General features: G+C 40.8%; 1 protein-coding gene across 2 annotated transcripts in view; it reads right to left on the reverse strand.

The window, feature by feature from the left end:
- Positions 1-21,933, reverse strand: part of smurf2 (SMAD specific E3 ubiquitin protein ligase 2) — a 50,272-nt gene that overhangs the window by 17,590 nt on the left and 10,749 nt on the right. For both annotated transcript variants that reach the window (XM_058653391.1, XM_058653390.1), the window contains 6 exons: positions 10,108-10,146; positions 8,959-9,067; positions 4,118-4,251; positions 1,844-1,909; positions 791-875; positions 488-571 (listed from right to left, as the gene is read on the reverse strand). In XM_058653391.1, coding sequence (XP_058509374.1) covers positions 488-571; positions 791-875; positions 1,844-1,909; positions 4,118-4,251; positions 8,959-9,067; positions 10,108-10,146 — 517 coding nt within the window. The remainder of the gene's footprint in view (positions 1-487; positions 572-790; positions 876-1,843; positions 1,910-4,117; positions 4,252-8,958; positions 9,068-10,107; positions 10,147-21,933) is intronic.

Consider the following 21,933-nt stretch of genomic DNA (forward strand, 5'->3'; position numbering starts at 1 on the left):
ATGCCGCTTTCATTTCTTATCCAATCACAGGCAAAGTCAGCACTGAACACACTGGTGTCCTTTGTACGTCACCATCCTAGTTTGAAGTGTGTCAACAGTTATTTGATTCAAAGACAGACAGACGTTCCTTGCATTTATAGATAAATGGAGTAGTACTATTGTACCTAATGCCTCCCGGATGAAAAAAAAGTAAGAACTGAGTAAAAAGTAGCAATGTGGCAGAAAACACAGTAAAAAAGAAGCACGAGTGCAAACAATGGCGGCAGATGCCTCCATTTCCACTCTTGTCAGCTTCTCCACATCATTTAACACCACTGACTGGAACATTGTGTCTTACACCCTGTTTTAAGGAGCCCACTCCAGTTTTGGACGGAGTTCACCAGTTTGGGAGCACTGAGGTCAGAGATTGAGGTCTGCCATTAGCCTGCCACTGTTTGATTTAAAGAGGTCTGGGTTTCAGTCTCTGTGGGCTGCAAAGTGTACTCACCTGGTCGGCCTCTCCCACTGTGTGGTGCGTGTGATGTGGTTCAAGTACTGGATTCGTCCAGACGCGGTCCTCCTCTCCTCCCATCTGGCCGCAGAAACGTACACAGACACAGCAGTGAGCGGACATGGTTAAGTAGCCACAGAACCATCTAGTAGTCTGGCTGCTTTCTCTCCACATGCAAACATTGTGTATATCCTTACCCATCTACTTAAAGGCAGCATTTATTTATTTATTTTTGTTTTTGGATTTGCAGCCTCTAAAAATATTCTTGAGATGATAAGAGATTTCCCACAACTCACTCACCCATCTGGAAGATCATTGTCAAACAGTCGACTGCAGTCCACCACAGGGCCTCCTGTGCCTATCCGGTCCCTAGACTGCAGGCTCACTGCAGCAACACATGGCAGACAGATGCACACACTAGGATTACTAGACAGCAAATTACAGTGCAGGCACAGATATTTTATCTGAGCACAAAATTGAGCAATATTTCTTTATGAGGAACAGGTTACATTTTATATGTACAATTCTGCAACCAGCATTTTCTTCTACCTCTACTTTTCCTCATGTTGATGGAAAGAGAGTGATACTGAGATATTATGGTAATATGAAATTTAACCCCTACATGTTAAACAAAGACTGTGGTACGGAACACGGATAATTAGCACTCAGAGTTCACATTTATATTTTTAGAGTACTAATAACGTTTAAGTATAGCCTTAAGGTTTTTTTTCCACGTGTGTCGTACACATCAACATGCAAAAAAAACAAGATGCATGTTTACGACGACAGATGTGAAATATAATAAAAAGCAGATTAGATGTCACCTCCCCTTCCAACCTTGTTGCAATACTGAATCCATGCTAAGAGAAGCACATTTACACAAATCAATGTGAAAACTTGTCAACTTCTGACTTGGGGTTTTCTATGGACGATGCCAATTTATAGAAATCAGTACAGACTGATATATGACTTAAATTATTTTTGGCTGTATATCTTTTTTTTCCCCCACTCCATCTGATGAAATATGTTTCTAATTATAAATAATAAACGATATTGCTGAAGCTAAATGAACATAAATGTAAACAACACTGATCCATCTCTGAAACCTGTGTCTGCACTACAGTGCACTTATATATCTTCAATAAAAATCATGTATAACTAATCATTGAATACATGAAACAGGTCATTAAAAAAACAACAACAAAGTTTTAGTAACTTGTAAATGGCAAAAAAAACTAAACTCTACTCAAAAGTGATTGTTTTTCTACCTTTTGTTTTGTGTGTGTGTGTGTGTGTGTGTGTGTGTGTGTGTGTTCCAGCAAATGCATCCTTGTTTGCATTACGTGCACTCACCCACTATTTGGCCTCTGACTGTATCACTGTCACTGGGACTCAGCTTGTTCAAGTCTAGTCTCTGGTCTATTTAGGAGAGATCAGAAAGAAGACATTGAGAGAGAAACCAGGGAATAAAGATCAGAGAAAATAAGTAATGAGTAATCATTAGCCCCTGAAAGATGCACGGAAATTAGCATGGGCTGCTTGGGATGCATTTCTTCCTCGAAGGACAAGTCCCATCGCTGTGTATCATTTATATCACTCAGAGTCAAGTTCTCTCTCCCTCATTATCTGTCTCTCATTTTTCTGACAGCAGACCACAGCTTGGCTTTGCCCAGGAACAGATGGTCTGGCCTGTGGAACAGCCACTGGCTGTAAAAATCTCACTGAGCATCGGTACAGAGCAGGCTTCAGTTCAAATGCAGAGGTCAAACATTTGACAAATTTCAGTACAAAGCCTGCACTATTCCACTCAGTCTTAGCATGGACATGAACTTCTGCCAAAGTCTGGAAACTCTTTGTCTGAACTTCTTAAAGTCTGTGGAATTTGAGAGTGAGGGAGAAGGAGAGAGATCAGGCGGAAAGAAAAAAAATATATATCCAAGTTGCCTGCAGACATGAGAAATGCCACTATCTGCTCTCTGTTGTCTGGGTGTCATGCAGATCAGCTCAGGATGTGTGTCTAGACTAAACAGGGACCAAAACAGGCAATGGTCAAAACTGTTACAAGGCTGGCCAGAGGTCAGCAGCCACAGAGAAAACAGAAATTAGACAAGCATAGACAGTAAAAAATAAGTATGCACTCACACACTGAAACACATAAAAGTATATACATTTAAATATACACATTACACAAAGACACTATACACATTAAAGTCAAGCCAAGACACTCTACAATTATACACAAATGTCAGTCGTCAACGCAGCGCCTTTTCTGAGGCATGCAGAGAGAACAGATCTGCTACTGCTGCTAAACACACACACACACACAAAAAAACAACAGAATGACAAATACACAGAGGGGGAGCGACCACAACAGAGAGAACTCAACCCAATCTACACTAACTTAAATAGCTGTACAATTACGCGTGTCTGCGTGAAATGACCAGCTGTCTAGATCAGCAGACAGAGATAGAGGGAGGTTAGTCACAATAGCATTTTGTGTTTATGTTCGTATGTGCACATGCTGTCAGTTCATGGAGGAGACTGAAGTTGAAACCGAGGGGTGAGGTGGAGGCCAGGAGAAAAAGGAAATGCAGAGGAAAACCATTCACAGCTGTGGCATAAGGCTCAGGTTTCCTGTGTTGCTCCAGGAAAACAACAGTGACAGGGGGTTCTAGGAAAAGCAGCGGGATTCTTTCCCGTTTCTGCCCACGAGGCCGCAAGCCCAGAGAGCAGGTACAGTCTCACCACCATGAAGCAATAATCACTACAGAACACTATGTCAAACCAACAACTGTCTGGGACTAGTTTTTCCAGCAGCTATTCACTAAAGACTCAGTATTATTTATCCAGTTAGCTTCTGACATGAGACATTTTTACTGTAATTACAGGGTGATGTTGATTGGCTCTTCCTGTTCTGGCAGGGGCAGAGTGTTGACCCCTCTCACACCCCGTTCTGGCCTCTGTTAGCACTACTGAGGCAGACAGGACATTAAAAGAAAAACAACTCCACGTTCTATCACGGCTCTGACAGTGGCACTGTGTTATTAACCGACAGGTTTAAGGGGCTGTTCACGTGCAGCACATGGAAGACGCCAGAGATGTGTTTTAACCTTGTCGAGTTGCGTTCATCGTTACTAAGCAATTCAACCCTGGGAGCTGCAGAGATGACTGAGGTTGATGCAGCCAAATGATTATCACAGCAGGCGTTCATTATCTGGTGTGTGGGACTTGATTCAGGAGGTTTGTCTGGATAATGGGGGTTCACAGTTCATTACAGAATTGCCAAAGTCTGGTTTGACCTACTTCTTTGGCCTGATTATTAAAAAAAAATTATAAAAAAAGTCCAGATATTTATATTTTCGTCTCATTGTTATGTGGATGTAACAAGGAAAACAAGTGCAGTGTATCACAACTGTGTTACTCTCATTTGTGTGTGCTCCTACATAGCAGAGAGAGCAATGAAAGCAAGATAGAAGAACAGATATTTACCCTTTTCATACAAAAAACAAACAAACAGTTCCTTCCATTTGTACACACTCCAGTTAATGTACCATATAGTTGTAAAACATAGACATTCAAATGAATGTAACAGTGATTTCACATCGACAGGACGTTAGTAACACTTACAGCCTGTGTCTTTAAGGCGGTTGATAGAATTGGACAGAAGGCGGACACAGCCCAGGAAACCAGCCCCTTGCTTCTTGTGAATCTTCTTGTGATTCCACACACTGATAGTGATGGAGTCTGATTTTCCAATATATCTGCAGGGAAAAATTAAATTAGACACAATTAATTTTCTGTGATGAGGGGCTCTCTCATAGACACCATGAGATTGTGACCAGATTGCAGCTTCAGTTTCTGTGATGATCTCTGTTGTGAAACTCCCATTACTCATAATGTCAAGCTGCTAGACGTTACAGGAGGCATATGTGATTTCAACATGTAACACAAGCGCAGACATGTGTCTCAGTCAGGATGTCCCCATCATTGCAGGGAGACAAACAAGCGCCACAGAGCCTCCTCAACAAGGACACATCACACGAAACAGTCGGGGCATGGAGGTGGAAGAGGAAGGTGGGGAGTTGAAAAGGGATTTTCCAGCCACTAAATCTGACCCTGAGTGTCTGAGTATGAAATGGAACATGAGCAGACTATGATCCTGTGAATCATTTATAACACCAGCACCACCTTCCCCAGACAGTTATGGTTGCTCATAATCATCTAAAATATTATGCATAATCTTTTCCTAGTTATTAAAAAAATAAAAATTAACACAAGCTCTTAAATGAAAGTGTGATTAGTATGAAGAGTCATGAATTATACTGCCAAATGAATATAATTTAATATAGTTGAGGGCTGTTAGCTTGCAAGTAAATTATTCCCCTATCCGTTTAGCCATTTCAAGCGGTACAGTTTTGTTCAGTTCTGTACATCATACAATTTGTGTTTCCAGTGTCAAAATTTTTTCCTATAGGATGGAGCCAGACACACTGCAGTCCACTGATGTGTCAACAGGAATGTGTGCCTTCCACGCAACAGAGAAAAACACGAAATGCATGCAGCCTCAAAGCTCATCTTCATCGTGTGATTAATAGCCATATGCCAAGAGGGGAAAAACACAAAATGCTGGATGTTTTCTAAAAAGGAGAAGACGGATACAGATTTCCAGGATGGTTGATTTATGCAGCTGTGTCGGAAGAAAACTAAACTAATATGCACAGCACCGCATCACACACACACACACACACAGCTGATGTGTTCAAGAAGAGTCAGTATGGCCATGGCGAGTTCAATAATGTAGGACAAAAAACAGACTCTCAATGGATGAAACATAATACTTTAAACAAGTAAATAACATGTAAACAGTGTGGGCTTTCTAACTTTCTCCATTGTTACACTGTTTACTGTGGCGCGTTCTTCTCCTGCGTTGTGGGATTTATTGACAGGCTACACTACATGTGGCACTGGTATAATGTCATGCTATTTTTATTTTTAGCTGATGCAGCCATCGCCATCCGGCCTGCACACCCCACTGTGGAAATGCAAGCCAGATCAGGAAGTACCGTTCCAAACGGACTGTGATGAGACGAAACTGTACTGTTCCGCCTGGTGGAAACGAGCCTTTTGAAACAGTTCAGTAGTAGCAGTGCTGAAACTAAACCACACTTTTATTAGCGCTAAACACAAAGTATACAGTAGGTGAGCAAATGACAGTTCACGGTGAAAAGTACTGGACAAATGGAAGTTTTAACTTGATTAGAAGTAAAGGGATCACCAGGTTATTCAGTGTAATCAATGCAATCATGTAATAACTGTTGCAAAATTTACATCTGGGCAAAAGTAGTAGACTGGCAGGTGCATGTTGCCATCCACAGAGCCAACCTCTGCCTTTCTTAACTAACAGCAGTTTTAAAATAACATTTTTTTTAAATCTTCTTATACCAGGAAAAGAACCAAACTGGGTAATTATACTGTTCACAGACTGCCAAATATGTGTTGGGGAAAAACAGAGACATCTACAAATAACAGATTACTTCCTCACTGCCTGCATTCGTCTGTTGCAGCATATTCACACACTGTGTGTCTTCTCTGTTGCTCCTCGTGTGTCAGGTGAGACCAGAGTGTGATAAAATCTCACAACGTGAACCTGTCGTGGCACATCTGCTCGGGTGGGCTCCCTCCTTCTGTCGAAAGCTAATCATGTGTACGATTCGCAGAACTGCGTCCCACTGTAATTATCATGGTTCTTACCAAAAGGGATATGAAACAATGGGGCTGTGAGTAAGATGTCTGGACATTTTGAGTCCATGCCAAATGCCTGTCTGTGCTATGTGTGTGTGAGAGAGAGAGCGAGCTGCTATGTCAGACAGACATGACGGGAGGGAAGTATTATAACCAAACCCCAGTCATCTGGATCACGCTCTATGTAATAAAATTCATTAGTCTGGCTGAGATTTTTAATAGTCATCGGCAATAACACACACACATAGACACAGACAATGGGAAAATTGTAACAAAAGCAAAAGACGGATTTAAAGACACAGATGTGCCTTCTTAATGTGTCCATTTATTTGGCAGACTGTATTCTTATTATTTTTCAAGGGATTTTAGAAGGTGTTAAGAACATATGGACAAAGTAAAAGGAAAAACAAAAGTGTAGGCTCGCTAATAAGATTTAAATCTGTGGACTGGATCCAGCTATTGCCCTTTAATGGATGAGCACATGTGAACTCTGCTGAATCTGTTATAAAAACAATAGAATGTTGCATAAACAGTGGAAGGTTGTGACCCTAATGTATTCATTATTTGAGTTAGAAAACTACGGTTACAATATTAATTTTTATATAGTAATAGGGTTAAATTACATCCAATTTAAAATGAATGGGTTTGAAATATGACTTGAGAGTCATCATTTTGGTCACCTGATGTTTCTCAAAAGTCTTGTTTTTGTCCACAAAACAAAATGATTCAGTTTTAATGATTTAATTGTTATGTGGAGCAAAGAAAATATTCACATTTAAGAAGCTGAAACAATCAGAAATCTTGTTTTAATAATGAAAAAAAGCTTCAAACCAGTTGACGATTACTTTAGTGATTGATTAAAAATCGGGCAATCGAGTAATTGTTACAGCCCTAGATCATTTTGAGTCCATCTGATGTAAATGGCTACGTGATCACATCATATTGATTTTTTAAATGAAAGCAGTTTAAAATAAAATACACTAGGATGGATATTTGTTATGACAGCTTATGAAGCTGGCCTCAAAATGAGAATGAAACATTAAAATAGACTGTAGGTGATGACTTATCTAATGAACATGTACATGAATATCAAGATAAACTCTTTTAATACAATACAGTGGCACTAATTCAGTTGTAGTCTGTACTGGGCACTTAACATCGCATAATGATGTTACATGTGAAGGACTCCTGATGTAGAGTGCCATCCAAAAATACTTTTTTACCTTTTAAAGAGATGCAAGTGCCTTCTTTACAAAACAATCTAGAACATTTTACACTTCACAGAGTTTACTGGCAGAAATTAAAGGTACTCCCCATACGTACAGTATGTTTGTTTGTGTGTAAAATTGCTTTAAAATAAAACTATTTTACAAAGATGCACAACATCATTTCTGGTATGCAATGGCCACCGTAGTTCCCTGACATGCTTGGAAAGAGAGGAGTCGTCCTGTTTTAGAAGTCTCTAATTCTTACACAGTGGATTTTTAAGTTGTAGAAAGTTACACCGGCAGAGACTGTTTCAAATTAAGATATTTCCTCAATGTCAATAATGTCCTGTTGTTATTAGTCACCGTCACACACACTGCAGGCGTAATGAGCAAGCGCAGCATGCGGACACATTGACTGTGTCTGCCGTCCCTGGCATATTGACCACATCCTGCAACAAAACGAAACGGTCAAAGTTTACAGGCCATGGCTGACCAATGAAACACATACTTGGACGCAGAATTTCTACACCCTCTCATACGAGACCATTATATAAAAATAATAATTTTGGTAGGAGCGAGACCACCGGGCAAGATTTTCTAGGCTGCTCTCCCTCAAGTAAAACCTGTCTCTTCTAAAACACAGCCTCTGTGTCGTTCTGCTGGCCACGAGGATAGACACTAAGACAGTTTGACTGGTACAGTGATGTTAAACTTATCAGTGGCAGAGAAACACAAGCCATTTCTCACATAAACTCCAGTCAACTATGTCTGTAGGCTCTGGGGACAAAGAGCACAGAGAACCTCTTCTGAGCCACAAGTCTCTGTCCCCCTTAACATCTATTTATCTTTAGCGTGAGCGTGTGTATGTGTGACTTATTCAAATGTGACATGAGCAGCTTATTTAACAGACACGTACAAAGAGGGTCCTGTATCCCCAGCAACCAAACAAACGGAGACATGTGCTTCCTCTTGCTGTTGGCTACGCATGACGCTTTGGATAAACACCGGGCGAATACTGGAAACTTTCACTCTCACATTTTCACTCACGCGCTCCGTCTCTCTATTTTTTTTCCAGGCTACTTTCACAGCACAAACCATCTTTGGGAAGAGGCAATCAGGGTGCAACAAGACAAGCACGTGTTCCAGTCAATGGAAGAAAATACTATTGGAGACGCCCATCTTTTCCAGTGCTTTAAATACTGTTCCAAGGTACATTTTTAGACTGTTTGCTGGCGCTGCGGGGTTATGTCATTACAGAGTATCTAATGTGTTAGAGGCCAGATGCAACGGCTGTTTGCATCTGTTTCTGTTCAGGTCCTGCTAATGGCACTGACCTGACACGGCTCAGTGTGCTTGCTTATCATGGCGAAAATAGAGACAGACATACAAACTGTGAGGCATTGTAACTGCTGTTTGTGATCAGATTATGCCTTTAGGTGGGTGTGAGGTTCTCTCAAAAACAGATGCAAGAAACGGCTGCATGTGAGAGAAGTGCCATAAAAACACTGAAGGACTCACAGGTCATAGTGTTGATTCCACTTGGGGTCAAGTGTGTTCCTCACAGTGTCTGTAGAGTGGCATTGCCCTGAACCGTCCACAACCACCTTGGCAAAGGGATCAGGAAGGCCTGCAGACAGAGAGAAGGAAACAGAACAGCCATTAACCGAGCATAATCAGATAAACAGGTGCACAACACACAGATGACATCATTACACAGTGGTGTGATGGATGGAGATAAACACAGCTGGCACAGACACTGTTGTCTACAACACTTGTGTCAGTCCAGACTTACAGATTACTCATTGTTTATTTCCACAAACGTCTGTCTTTTAATGTCACATGTGGCAAACAGGGAATAACCAATATCTATTTTGGTCTTTTTTTTAGGGAAAAATACAAAATATAAAACACGTTCAGGGTGATGTGAAGGTGAGTTTCTGTTTAGCTTCTGATGATTCATCTACCCGATTACACCACAGCGTATACGCAAATTAATTAATTAACACCACAAATGATCCCTGTGGTAAATCTGGTTGGAGCATGCACATGATGCGTGCAGATGAAAATAGAAAAGCACCATATAGATTTAGCTCACACATAAAAAGACACAGACATGTTTATCGATGGTTTCAGTGCTGCTCTCCACCCGGCTTCCTAGCTGAATGTTTGCTCAGCTCCTGAGTGTTGGAATGGCAGGAATGGGCACCACAGAAACCACCTGAGTGAGCACAGGACCTTGACATGCTCATTCACCATGACAGCCTGACCCAAACACACCAAAACACTCCAGACACCTGACATGAACCATTTAATTCTTCAAAATTAACTGACTGTGGAAAAGCTGCTAATATACACAAGGCCCTGCAATGGAGTGGTGAACTATGCAGGGTGTTGAACTCCACCTTTCACCCTACGTCAGCTGGGACTGGCTCCAGCCCCCCTGCAGCCTCATGGGGAGGATAAAGCAGTAGATAATATATACTATTATTACCAAGGACAGTAAACCTGCCATATCTGCTGTCAATTACTTTATAAGTGTGGTTGACAGCTAACAGACGTTTGCTAAATTTCTTAATCTCAAAAAGGACTCTATAATGCGTGTATCATATTTCCACAAAACCAAAGGGTGAAGGGGTTTGAATGGAATATACACTGGCAGATACTTACGGAAGAAGTCTTTCTTTGCAAGGTTTTTGGCACAGAGGACTGGAAGAGAAAGAACAAAGACATAATTTAACATAACATAAACACAAATTCAAAAATAGAAAATCACCAACGTGTGGTGAACTATCCCGCTGATGGGCAGCACCACCATCTGAAACTGCTGACTGAGACGGACTCACTTTAACTTGTGTTGTTTCATTTTGTTAAACAAGTGACAGCATTGTCTTTGGGTGGGCAGTAGAAAATGACGAGTGTCGCAACGGCATTATAGAGCAACCCAGTCCAAATGAGATTGCCATTCTATGGCGCAGAGCGCCAACAACGTTTGTTTAGACAACTAATCGACAACAGCAAGACACAAGCTACAAGGTTTTTTAAAATTTTTTAAGCATTTAAAAGTCATATGACTAAAAGAGAAACAGCTGGAGGAGAAGTTGGTCCTCTCTATGCACTGTGGTCTGAATATGGTTATGGTTGATTAATTGGATCAAACAGGAATGATACCTGTAATTTACAGTGTAAATTTATTAAAACCTGGTTAATTAATTCCAATCATTATAGGCGGAAAACTGATTTTTTTTTTTTAAAGAAAGTAAAGGTCTACTATGTCTTTTTAATTTGTTACAGATTTAAGTCTCCATTTGAAAATATGTTTCACTAATTATTTGGACAGTTTGATTTAATGATGATTAATGAGTATTTGCACGCTTTTTAAAGCTGTTTTAATTTATCTGACCAAGGCAGAAAATCTACACCTGCTTACTTTAAATATGACATGTACTTCACGTACCCAGCATGACGCCTGTGACATTACACGAGCATTGGGAGGCCTCCCATGGTCTGACATGCAAGTTTATGTGTGGTCTGGACACCTGAAACCTCCGGTGCACTTAGGCTGAGAAAGGTAACCATATTAAACAGTTTATTATTCCAACAGGATATTTTTAAAACGTATATGATCTGCATCTCCATTTACAGCAACACTGTATCTAATAATTAATCAGTTTAGTCTAGTGATTTGTGTTCTTCAATTGGCATAGTCTTCCGTTTGATTTTCCTCATCCACACAATGTTGTGTAGCAATAAAACAAGTACTTTTTATGAAAAAAAACAACGAACAATGGATAATCGCTGGGAATGGAATGGTCAGTGCTCTACCGTTGAGTCCACATTGTTGCTCATGACATACACTCTAGGCTATTATTTAACTCATGACATAGTTGATTTAGCTGAGATAAGAATCTCTTCATAAAAAAAGCCAAAACCTTAATTTTTATTTTTTTACAATATTAATTTTAGAAATAGAAATATGAATTGGTTAACCTAAAAATTAGTACATTTAATAAACTTATTATTAGTTGCATATTTGACTGGTCGTGTCATGCGTCTTTTTTCCTTGGCCCGACTTTCTAACTCACCTTGGTGTGCAGGTGAGAGTGCTCAGAATTTACTTTGCTAACACAAACAGACAAAGGCATAGCCGTCGAGGCAGACTGCAGCTTAAGCCATTCAATATGCAGCCGTCGCCTATTCATCTACCCCCATGCCACACATACTCAGACACACAACCACACCATGTGAAATATCACCCTGAATCACTGAGCTGGGCCTGAGCTGAAATAATTTTGCCCACCAGGAAACCACAGGAGGAGAGGACGGACCTTCTTCTGTGCGGACGAAATTAAATACACAAATCATCGGCTGCACACACACAAACGTCTACATGTGCATGTTGTTTACAGCTGCACAACGCACACACACATGTACAGGAGAGTGTGGGTTTAATGACAAGAACCCCATTAAGAGAGAAAGAAGTGAAAACAGACGACAAAATTGGACGCATTCTCTCCTGTGGGGGGGGGGGAATGGGGGGTGCAGAACATGCTCGACAGATGAGGAAGAATTTCTTTCCGCAAACATCCCTGGGAATGTGTTACGTTCCAGTGAAACCCACCTCATCTCTAAAACATCTGGTATGCATCGCTTTCAGCCACACTTCTCTTGAACACACAGAAGTGAACATGTGTCTGTGTGCGCACAAACACACACACACACACACACAACGTACACACTATGAAGCTTTGAAGGATGTTAAATTTGTGCTTCTACAATGTTAATGCCCACATGTGTATAGTGCGGGAAAAGAAAGAGAGTACGACAGTGATTAAAGATATTTCCAGAGGGGTAAAACATGAACACCTCTGTTCCCCAAGTCCATAAGTCAAAACACAATTAATCCACAAGAGGGTAAAGATAAAAAAAAAAATGTAAATAGCTGGGAAACATTTCTTTATATCAAGGTAGGGAAGTGACAACAAAACATGAAATCACAATCCAGACAGGAACAAGGAAATGACAACGACAAAATGAGATGGACTGCACTGTAAATCCTGGCCCACACAACAGCCAGCTCAGCTTAAACTGAGCTGCAGACCTACAGACCCGCATGTGCATAAGCAGTAGTCAGCTAGCCACACAGCAGTAAGGCAACACTATTTATACCTATATAGACTTCTTGGGAAAACATTCAAGGGGCCGAATTACAGCTAAAAACAGAAAATGTACAGAAAACCACTGGAATGGCAGACACCAGAGAGACAATGGGAGCAGTGAAGCCAAGTGAGAGTCTGAGGCTGCAGTGAAGGAGGGTGGCAATAAGAACTCAGTGGAATACACTTGGCAAAACAGAAATATCATTACACACTGAAGAAACAACCATAGGATATAACAAACTGAATGTGTTACATGTAAAGTTGCCTTTCAGTTTTGTACCTTTAATGGTACGATGCTCTCAAGAAAGCTGCAAGATCGATCATAACAGGCCAAGCAATCAACCCCGACTGAACATGAATGGGCACTGCACTAGTCATTCAAAAAAATACAAACAGGGATAACAATGCACACATTCAACCAGTCTCTCTTTAGGACAACTGCAGTGTTGTGTTCAGTTGTCGAAAAAGAAAACGGTCATGAATAGTTGGTATGGTAGAGAGAGAGAGAGAAATGTTAAAACCAAACACAATTTCTAAACTTACACAACACATCATGAAGTCATTAATTCTTACATGTGCACATTTTTCCACATTTTTGTGCCTCCGATACTGCCGAAAATGTGGGCATCGGTATCGGCAAGAACTGGAATCCATGCACCGATCCGATACCACGTAATTTATTAGAGCTCCGTTAGCTCTGACACGTTTCTTCTTCGCCGCTCTTGAAAAAGTTGCGCTGTGCTGTTTTAGAGGTGTGAAGAGGAACTGATCACCCGACACCTGTAGACAAGGAGCTAACGTTAGCTCATCATGTCGGCAGTTTGGCAGTATTTACCAGTTAGCTTTGTTAGCATTGTTAGCTGCGCTAGCAGCCTACAGTCAAACTGGAGCGGCCCGTTTATTCAACGAAAAGAGCAGCGCTACAACTAACCAGCGTACCTGTGTCCTGCGTATGTATGCCTCTGTTTTTTAAGTTTAGCGTTACTTCAGAGACTAATTTTAACAATCTGGAGTCATGTAAAAATTATGTCACGTGCGTCCTTTCCCGGTCAGTCGTCATGGAAACATGAAGCTCTGCCAGTGCTGCGGTGTTTGGACCAGAGTCAAAACAAACATACAAGCAGAAAAACGAAATAACATATCACAGGTAAAAATAAATGGTGTCCATTTGAGGTATTCGTTCATGTTTTACAGAGGGTTTAACCTCAGCCAAACCTTACCACCAATGATAATCATATCACAGTCATGCAGGTGTAGTATGATATATATTTTTTTATAACACACTGGTATCGGTATCGGTACTCTGTATCAGCCGATACCCACAGCACAAGTATCGGAATCGGTATCGGGAGGAAAAAAATGGTATCGGAACATCTCTAGCAGACTTGTGATAACCCATACCAGTAAGGCATGATTAAAACAACTTTCAACATGAACGCCAATCAGAATCAAGATCAGTGGAAATTTCTTTCCACCTGAGCTATATCAGACCAGAGTATTCAGATTGGCGTGTTTACATGAAGCATTTCTATTCAACCAGTCTCTCTGGGAGACAATCATAGCACTGTGCTCAGTTGTCGACATGAAAACTGCAACAAATGAATGAGAGATGTTCAAACCCAGCACAACTTTGGCACTTTTCCACGATACAGTTCTAGCATGACTCTGTTCAGCTCGGTTCGGCTCTACTCGTTTGCTTTTCCATTAGTGATAGTTCCTGTGACCTGGTGATTTTTTTTTATTACCTGCTTTAGCGAGGTTCCAAGTGAGCTGAGCCGATCTCTGATTGGTCAGAGAGCGACGTCAAGACTGCAAGAGTCATGAGTGCGACGTAGGACACAAGAATCAAACCGAACTGTAGATCAGTTAAAAAGACTATTGTGTATTTAGCTTGTGTATAAGTCTGGTGTATTTAGCGAAAGCACTGCCAAAAGACAGCGACCGTTCAGTGACTGTGTCAGACATCGGGTCATCCAGGATGAACTAAACTTATCTTTTTAATTAACTGATTCTAATGATTCAGTTTCCCCTGAAAACAACTGCTTTGCTTGTATGTTTGTACCAGGTATAAAACGACGTCACGACAGTTTCGTGCAGCCATGATATGACGACCCCGTCCACGTTGAGGAGGTACTAAAGTGATGGAAAATGACGTGGCAACCCAAGTAGAGTAGAGCAGATTAGTGCTAGAACTGTATCATGGAAAAGTGCCATTTTTAACCACACATCTCAGCATGAATTTGGTATGAATAGCTATGTTTATGTGTGCATATTCTCTTCAATCCGATTATAAAACCATTCTGATTTCAAGTTACATCTATAACTTCTTCTGGCATTTCTCTTTTGTTTTTTTGTAGCGTCTACGTAGGCATAGCTTCAGTCAGATTGCCGCTTTTAGAAAATGACAGAAATGGGTAAGTCCTCAGAACATATGATGGTGTGATGAGGCTCTCTAACCATCTGACAAGAAATCATACACACCAAAGCACAAAAACACACACAACAGCATGGAAGAACTAGGGCAGACAGAATGTTTTCACCCTTACTACATCTACACTTGTCAATGCCTTCTGTCATGACAACATAAGGTCCACTACTTTTGTAAGACAAATTCTATTTGTGATTCAAACACATCTTTGTGTTGAAGGTCTGAGGCCAGAAGTTCAAACATAGTAAAGGAGTTCAACTATAGCTAAGTAAAAAAAAAAAAAAAAAAAAAGTTAGAAAAATGTAGGCTTAAGATCAAAGCCAAAAATCTAAGCATCTAATGAGAAGGTGCAATCAGTCAACAGCTGCCATGACAGAAGGACTGGAGGGATTCGAGAGATGGATGACATACGAGCCAAAAAAAGTCTTCATTGATATTCAAACCAGGCCAGGTTTCCATCCAAATTTACTTTGAAACTCAGCCAAATTTTTTGGTTAAAATAAAACACCAGTGAATACATGTTTAATTTCTAGTAGTGTTTATCGAGGTAAACAGTCAGTGACTCTAATGTGGTCAGACAGAGGTGGTACCAATCACCATTTTTCAAAATATAATTATGAGGTCAAGAAGGTCCATCCAAGTCCAAAAAAGCTCTACAATTTTTAATGACCAGAGCAATAATTGCTAATATAGTGACATTTGGAGTTGGTATTTACTTGTTAAAACCAGCCGCTTTTATTTTTTTCTTTCTTTTTCCTTTCATAATGTATAATTTTGGTTTATGTTGTTCACGTTCTGGAAACAATTATTGTTCCTTGATCCAGGAAACAAACTGATTTACGGTTTAATCTTTCAACTTTTTTTAAAATCTTTAATCATGTGTACAGACACACAGAAATAGTCTGCATTAGAATATCATTGACTTTCCACTGCATTCACTTGAAGGAAGCATTTACCTGTTCAAGTTTTCCATAAATGTTGATGTTTACGAATAACTACATTAACGTGTGTCACAGCCAAAGTACAGCAGACATGGCCAAAAATGTATTGTTTAATTTGTAAATGGGTAATGTCATGTATCATTATACCCACTATTTCACATCATAGACTACACATAAATGTCTTTTTTCTTTTTAATAAAACAGATGAAGCATTGTTTTCTGGGACAGTGTTGTGATTAACTGTGCTCTGCTGCAACTACACAAAGAGAAGAGTGTGGTCGAAACGACTTGTATAAACTTAAATTCAGGTGAGACCCCATGGCGCACACATCCAAATAGGGGAAAAGGGATCAAAATGAACCAGGCAGACTACATGTACTTGCTTCTCTAAGAGGTTCAACAATGTTGTGACTTTGTTGAGGACTAGAAGGTGCTCACAGATCTCCAACAAGGTGGAGCTGGGTTTGTAGGACGCCTGCCATGCTGGTCTACATGGTTTTATTTGTTTGATGCAGCTTCTCTAGAGGATTCCCCTTGCATTTGCATAAAAATCTGTATTTATAACACATGTCCTGATCATAAAAGTGTTGTCAATGCAACTGTGACATCCTGAATTTATTTTGGAAGGAAATAAAACACACAATACATTTCGACAGGTAAGGCAGCAGAAAGTGTGGGGAGGAAAACATGCAGCAAAACTCAATATGGTTTTGATTGGAATTTGATCCAGTGATCGAAAAATATAATTATTCTAAGTTCTTGAGTGGTATAATATACTACAGATATATCAGTTGTAGCTACACAAAGATTTCACATTGACACTGAGTAAAATACCGGTGCTTCTTTACCTGCCACCTCACAGAAATCACCCGAAATTTATGTCGCTGTGAGAAATAAGAGTCATAATGACAGAAGCTTTTCCCAAGAAAAGGGAATGGGCAAGTTTGCACCTACAAGGCAGCACCATAAATCAAATCTTTACTTTTATTGTTCACTCTGGAGTGGTTCCCTTATGCTCACACACACAAATGTAATTACAAGCTCCCGCTCTTTCTCCTTTATTACATGAACATGGAAGACAACAGGGCTGCAAGTACTGACAATTTTTTGTGGTCAACTAGTCATCAATCACAGAGACAACTAATTGACTATTCAGACAACCTTAATCAGTCATCAGATTTAGTAACTATGACAATATATTGACAAAAAGGAAAAGGGTAAAACATTGCTAAGATCGGTTATATCATTTATGCAGATTGATGGTAAATCCTCATTTTTCAAACATCATCATTACATTTAATGAATTAGGACAGTGCACATTAATTGACAAATCCGCACTGAAAGTATCAATGCACATACACCGGAATTAGCACAACTGCTGAACTATATGAGAAGTCCTCAGGCAGGTAACATAAAACAAATGATACAGGACATTACTGTCAAATAACTCAAAGACAACACTAAACAAATGGACACAATCTAATAAACAACAGTAAATTATACAGACAGACGTAACCTCCAATGTTACGCTACTTTTATTCAGCTATTCTCTTAGTCTTTGGAAAAATCCACAAAAAAACAAAACAACCACATAAAGATATATAAAGAACGTTATAATTGTGAACACTTGCCTTTGATAAAAAATGATCACAAGGAAAACATATGCACATCATGATCACCATTCCTGTGTTCCTTCCCCAGGGACAGAGACTCGTCTCATGGCATTAATCAACAATCTTCTTCGGTCTGAGTTTTCTTTTACTTGAAAAACACAACCCAGGCTTGTCTCCTTGTTGATTAGTGCAACAATGGAGAATGGAGCAACAACTGTCCGGATTTTTGATAACATAGGAGTGTCAATGAAAGTTCACGGTAGAGTCTGGATGAGAAAGCCACATTTTTGGCCTCCAGCAGGCGTTCCCAACGGAGCGCAATGTCACGCAAATCTGTCTCACAGATAGTTTTTGTCTGTGTGATTTTCCAGTCAAGCCATTCTTCTTCTTCTGGTTTTTGTTTGTTTGTTTGTTTGTTTGTTTTCGCGGTCGTCTGCAGAGTAAGAACGACTTTCAGGTCTGAGTTAAAAACGAACTAACAGCAAATACTAAACTGTCTCCAAAAAAACCTTCTCTCTCCCCCCTGGATGTAAATAACCCTGGCAGCCCGACTTCACTCAGACCACCACAAAATAGTTCATAGATGAAAAATGTGACAATTTACAATATGCCAGAATCTCATAAATGGACTGCTACATAAACTACATAAACAAAGTCCTACTTTTTGGCAGTTAAGTTCTCGCCCTTGGTGTGTATTTTTAAACAAATCTTATTTTGGTTTTGGCCTGGACATGGACTGTCGGAAAAAATACTCAAATTTACACTGTCTTATTCAGTATTGGGTGGAAATTTACACTCTTGAATAAACAGCCATTCAGTTATATGACAGAGAAAGGCATCTACTGTATTTTAAAACAAAAGGATAAGATAATGTAATGTCCCGTTTTGTACAGAGTCCATTTTTGTTTTCAATTTGTACGACATTTATTTTCTACACATCTATAAATATATTATATTCTATAAGTTTTAGCATCAGGAAGATACAATTTGAGCACATGAAGAACAAATAATACATTTTGCACTGCCATAGCATAATCTGGGTGTTTTGAATAACCACGTCTGGCTCTCATAAACTATAACATGACCGTCTCATTACACCCCTCATGTGTTACAATTTTACTCTCTTGTGTCACCAAAAAAAACACACAAAACACTCGATGATAACTCCGGAAAAGCATCGCATAACCCTGTGCATCCCAGCCCATCTAAAATCCTCCGTAGCCATAGCAATGGCAAGTATTGAGGCGAAGCTGAGAGAAGGGTCTCTCTGTGTGTCCTGTGTTTCTCATTCCGGTCGCACTGTCACTCAGACACACACACACACACACACACACTGCAGCACTGACTGATTGGGCAGAGGGGGGGCAGAGGGTGATGGTGGAGGGTGTAAGGAAAAACCCCTGCAGAGAGACAGACAGGATGATCACCACTGAGACACTCACAGCGAGTGGCCGGAACAGACATTTAAAATGATTTTTTTAGTTTTTATTTAACCTTTATTTATCCCGGGAGAAAAATCCCATTGAGATTAAGAAGAAGAAGATCTGGCCAAGATTATAATCAATCTAAAGTGGATCAAACTGCAGCTATGGCTCCTAACGAAAGCTTCACCACCTCCATCACTGGCTCATCCACACAACACTTCAGAGAGTGAAAAGAGCTCACATACAATTCCCTCCAACTGATAAATGACCAAAGCCTTTTAGATTGAAGGCACACGTCACTTTTACTTATTGTTATTTCAAACCAGACCAAAAAAAAAGTGGCTAAAGTAAAGACTAATCCACACAAAATGTTTTAAACAAATAAAAGCACAGCTTTTCTTAAAGGCAGCATCATCTAACAAGCACACACAGCCTCTGACAATACAGCTTCACGAGAGCCCTGTGCTCTCAGGAGCTGACTGCAGCTTATTAGTCACATAATGGCTTTCCACATTACAGCCCAAACAAGGCTGCTTCCCAGAGGACGGAGGAGACAGCGAGGCAAACGCCACACACAGCTGATTGTGCTGCACACTTTTGCTTAGCTCCGTCCTCAATAACAAAAATCAATCCCTCCGAGAGGCGACAGCAGCTCTGTGGAGAGAGAGATACTTGGGGTGAAGTTAACGTTCCACCTGTGGGGAGAGGATGGGCAGAGTTTCTCACAGGCTGGGACACAAAGAGCCCCACTGTGTAGGCGAATCAATGAAGTTCACCAGACTCAAGCCAAACACCTGGGAAGGGGTAGCTCATGTGACGTCTAAGGGAGGGGGGAGAAGGGTAGGGTGTGTCGCCATGGCAGCAATCGCCGGTCAAGAGACAAGATGGAAGTGGGAACATTCTTTTCTCTGCCGTTAACTGCCATTTACAGACATTTTCATAGTTATAGAGTAACACCAAGAGATATGGGGGAGAGAGGGTTCACACTCCCTCTACTCTGTTGCTCTGCGGTTAACCATTACTCTGGAGGAGTCTATGAGGTGAAGGAAATGGGGGTGTGGGAACAGAGACAGCCACTTAGTCCTGTTGCTCCATTCCCATCAGATTTAGGCCCAAACTGTGTGGAAGCAGCCCAACTAGACGAAACGGAGGCATTGCAAAATATCAGCTGTTCTCGTAGCTTCATGGAATCATCACTGTGTGAGAACGTAAATAAATCCCTTCAAGCCCACAAGCTCAGGTTGACCCTATTCTGAACCTCCTTTCCTGTCCACCTGGCTCCTCCAGTCCAGTGCACTGACCTTCCCCGCCAGACAGTCTGACACATCTTCAGGGAAAAAAAAAAACTCCCCCCACCTCCACCCACTACTCCCCAGCCCCCAGCCTTTCCTCAGCCTGTCTGCATGTTTGTCTGTCTGCCCTGTTTTGACTCCAGACCCGGGACCGTGCAATCTCATGCGTAGCATTGTTCTTGTATAAACAAAAGGCTTCCTTTTCCCCCTCCCCACTCCTCCCTTACTTCTCCGGGACTTGAAACGTAAAAGGAGGGGAAAATGTATATGAAGGAGACTGAGTTACAACTTGACAAGTGCTAATGGATGTGCTGGTGAACCTGTTTTTACCAGTCTCTTGCTAAACTTCCCAATCAATCTCCCCTGGCAGGATGTTGGGTAATGTTTAGTCTTGAAAACTGCCTCTGTGTGAGCCCCTGTCAATGAGGCTGCAGTGGAAGGAGGCTGATATAGGCTGGATGCTGGAACGCCATGCACGGCGACCTCACAGACATGGAGCCATTCAGTCTTACACAGGAAGGAAACAAGGCGCAGTTCATTGGGAATAAATCCAAGTTCATTTTGAACTGGACCAACTCAGTACTGTACCAATCTCCCTTTTAACAGAACAGGCCCCGGAACTATGGAGCCCAACAAACTTTCATTTCCTGTTTGCATTTCCATCATCCAAAAAAAAAAGGTGACAATTAGATCAATGCTGGACTCAAATAACATTTTTCAAAATGCTGGTGGAAACATGAAAAACAGGCGACAGTAAACTTCTCTACAGTTGAAAATCTGTTTCAAAAATTAAGAAGAAACTGTTATAATAGTACGACACAGAATACAGAGAGAGCTTGAGACATGAAGTGCGTCACCTCTTTGTTGTTGTCAGAAGTGATGTTGAGATACCAACCATTAGCCAGCATACTGAACATCACTTTAGTGTTCCTAATGGTGGTGCAAGTGCAAACAAAGTTCTCAGGGCTCCAGTGCACATTTCATTTCAGGGAGTACCCCTGAATGTTTGTAGTAAACAATAAGTGTTTTCGGTTCAAATACTAAAACTACAATAATATTATTGTCACTTTGACACTAAACTGCATCCAGGCGGAGTGACCGTTACTACTCACTCTGTGACTGGCGAGTGCCACAAAACTGAGTGGACCCTTGGTTACTAGGGTTTGGAACCTTCAAGTGTCCAACAGCAGTTGTCTTGCAACTATTATAAGATAAGAGCAGCGCCTGGCATGGTTTAAGGCAGACCGTGACTGTAATCAAGTCTTCCGGCTGCTCGCTGCAAGCACTCCAACCAGAACCAGCATGTGTCCATTCACAATGGTGCCACTGGAGAAGGCGGGTGCCCAAAGTGTGGGTCTCAGGCTCGCAACCTTCGACCCACTGTAAACAAACCCACGCAAAGGCTATTCGTGTCAGAACCAACAATTGAGGCCCAAAGCATCTGATATGGAACTACTGCTCAGACACGAGCAACTGCCTAGTACATTTTAACCTATATTTGTTCATTCTGTTAAAACAAACAACAGATAATTTACCACTAGGTTTAGACACAACAAGCAATGTATGAAAAAAACACAACACACAACTCTGGACGAGGACATACTGCATTGCCCTGCTTATGACAGAATAAAAAACTGGC

This window comes from Solea solea, chromosome 16 (genome assembly GCF_958295425.1).
Source record: "Solea solea chromosome 16, fSolSol10.1, whole genome shotgun sequence".
Taxonomy (NCBI): Eukaryota; Metazoa; Chordata; class Actinopteri; order Pleuronectiformes; family Soleidae; genus Solea; species Solea solea.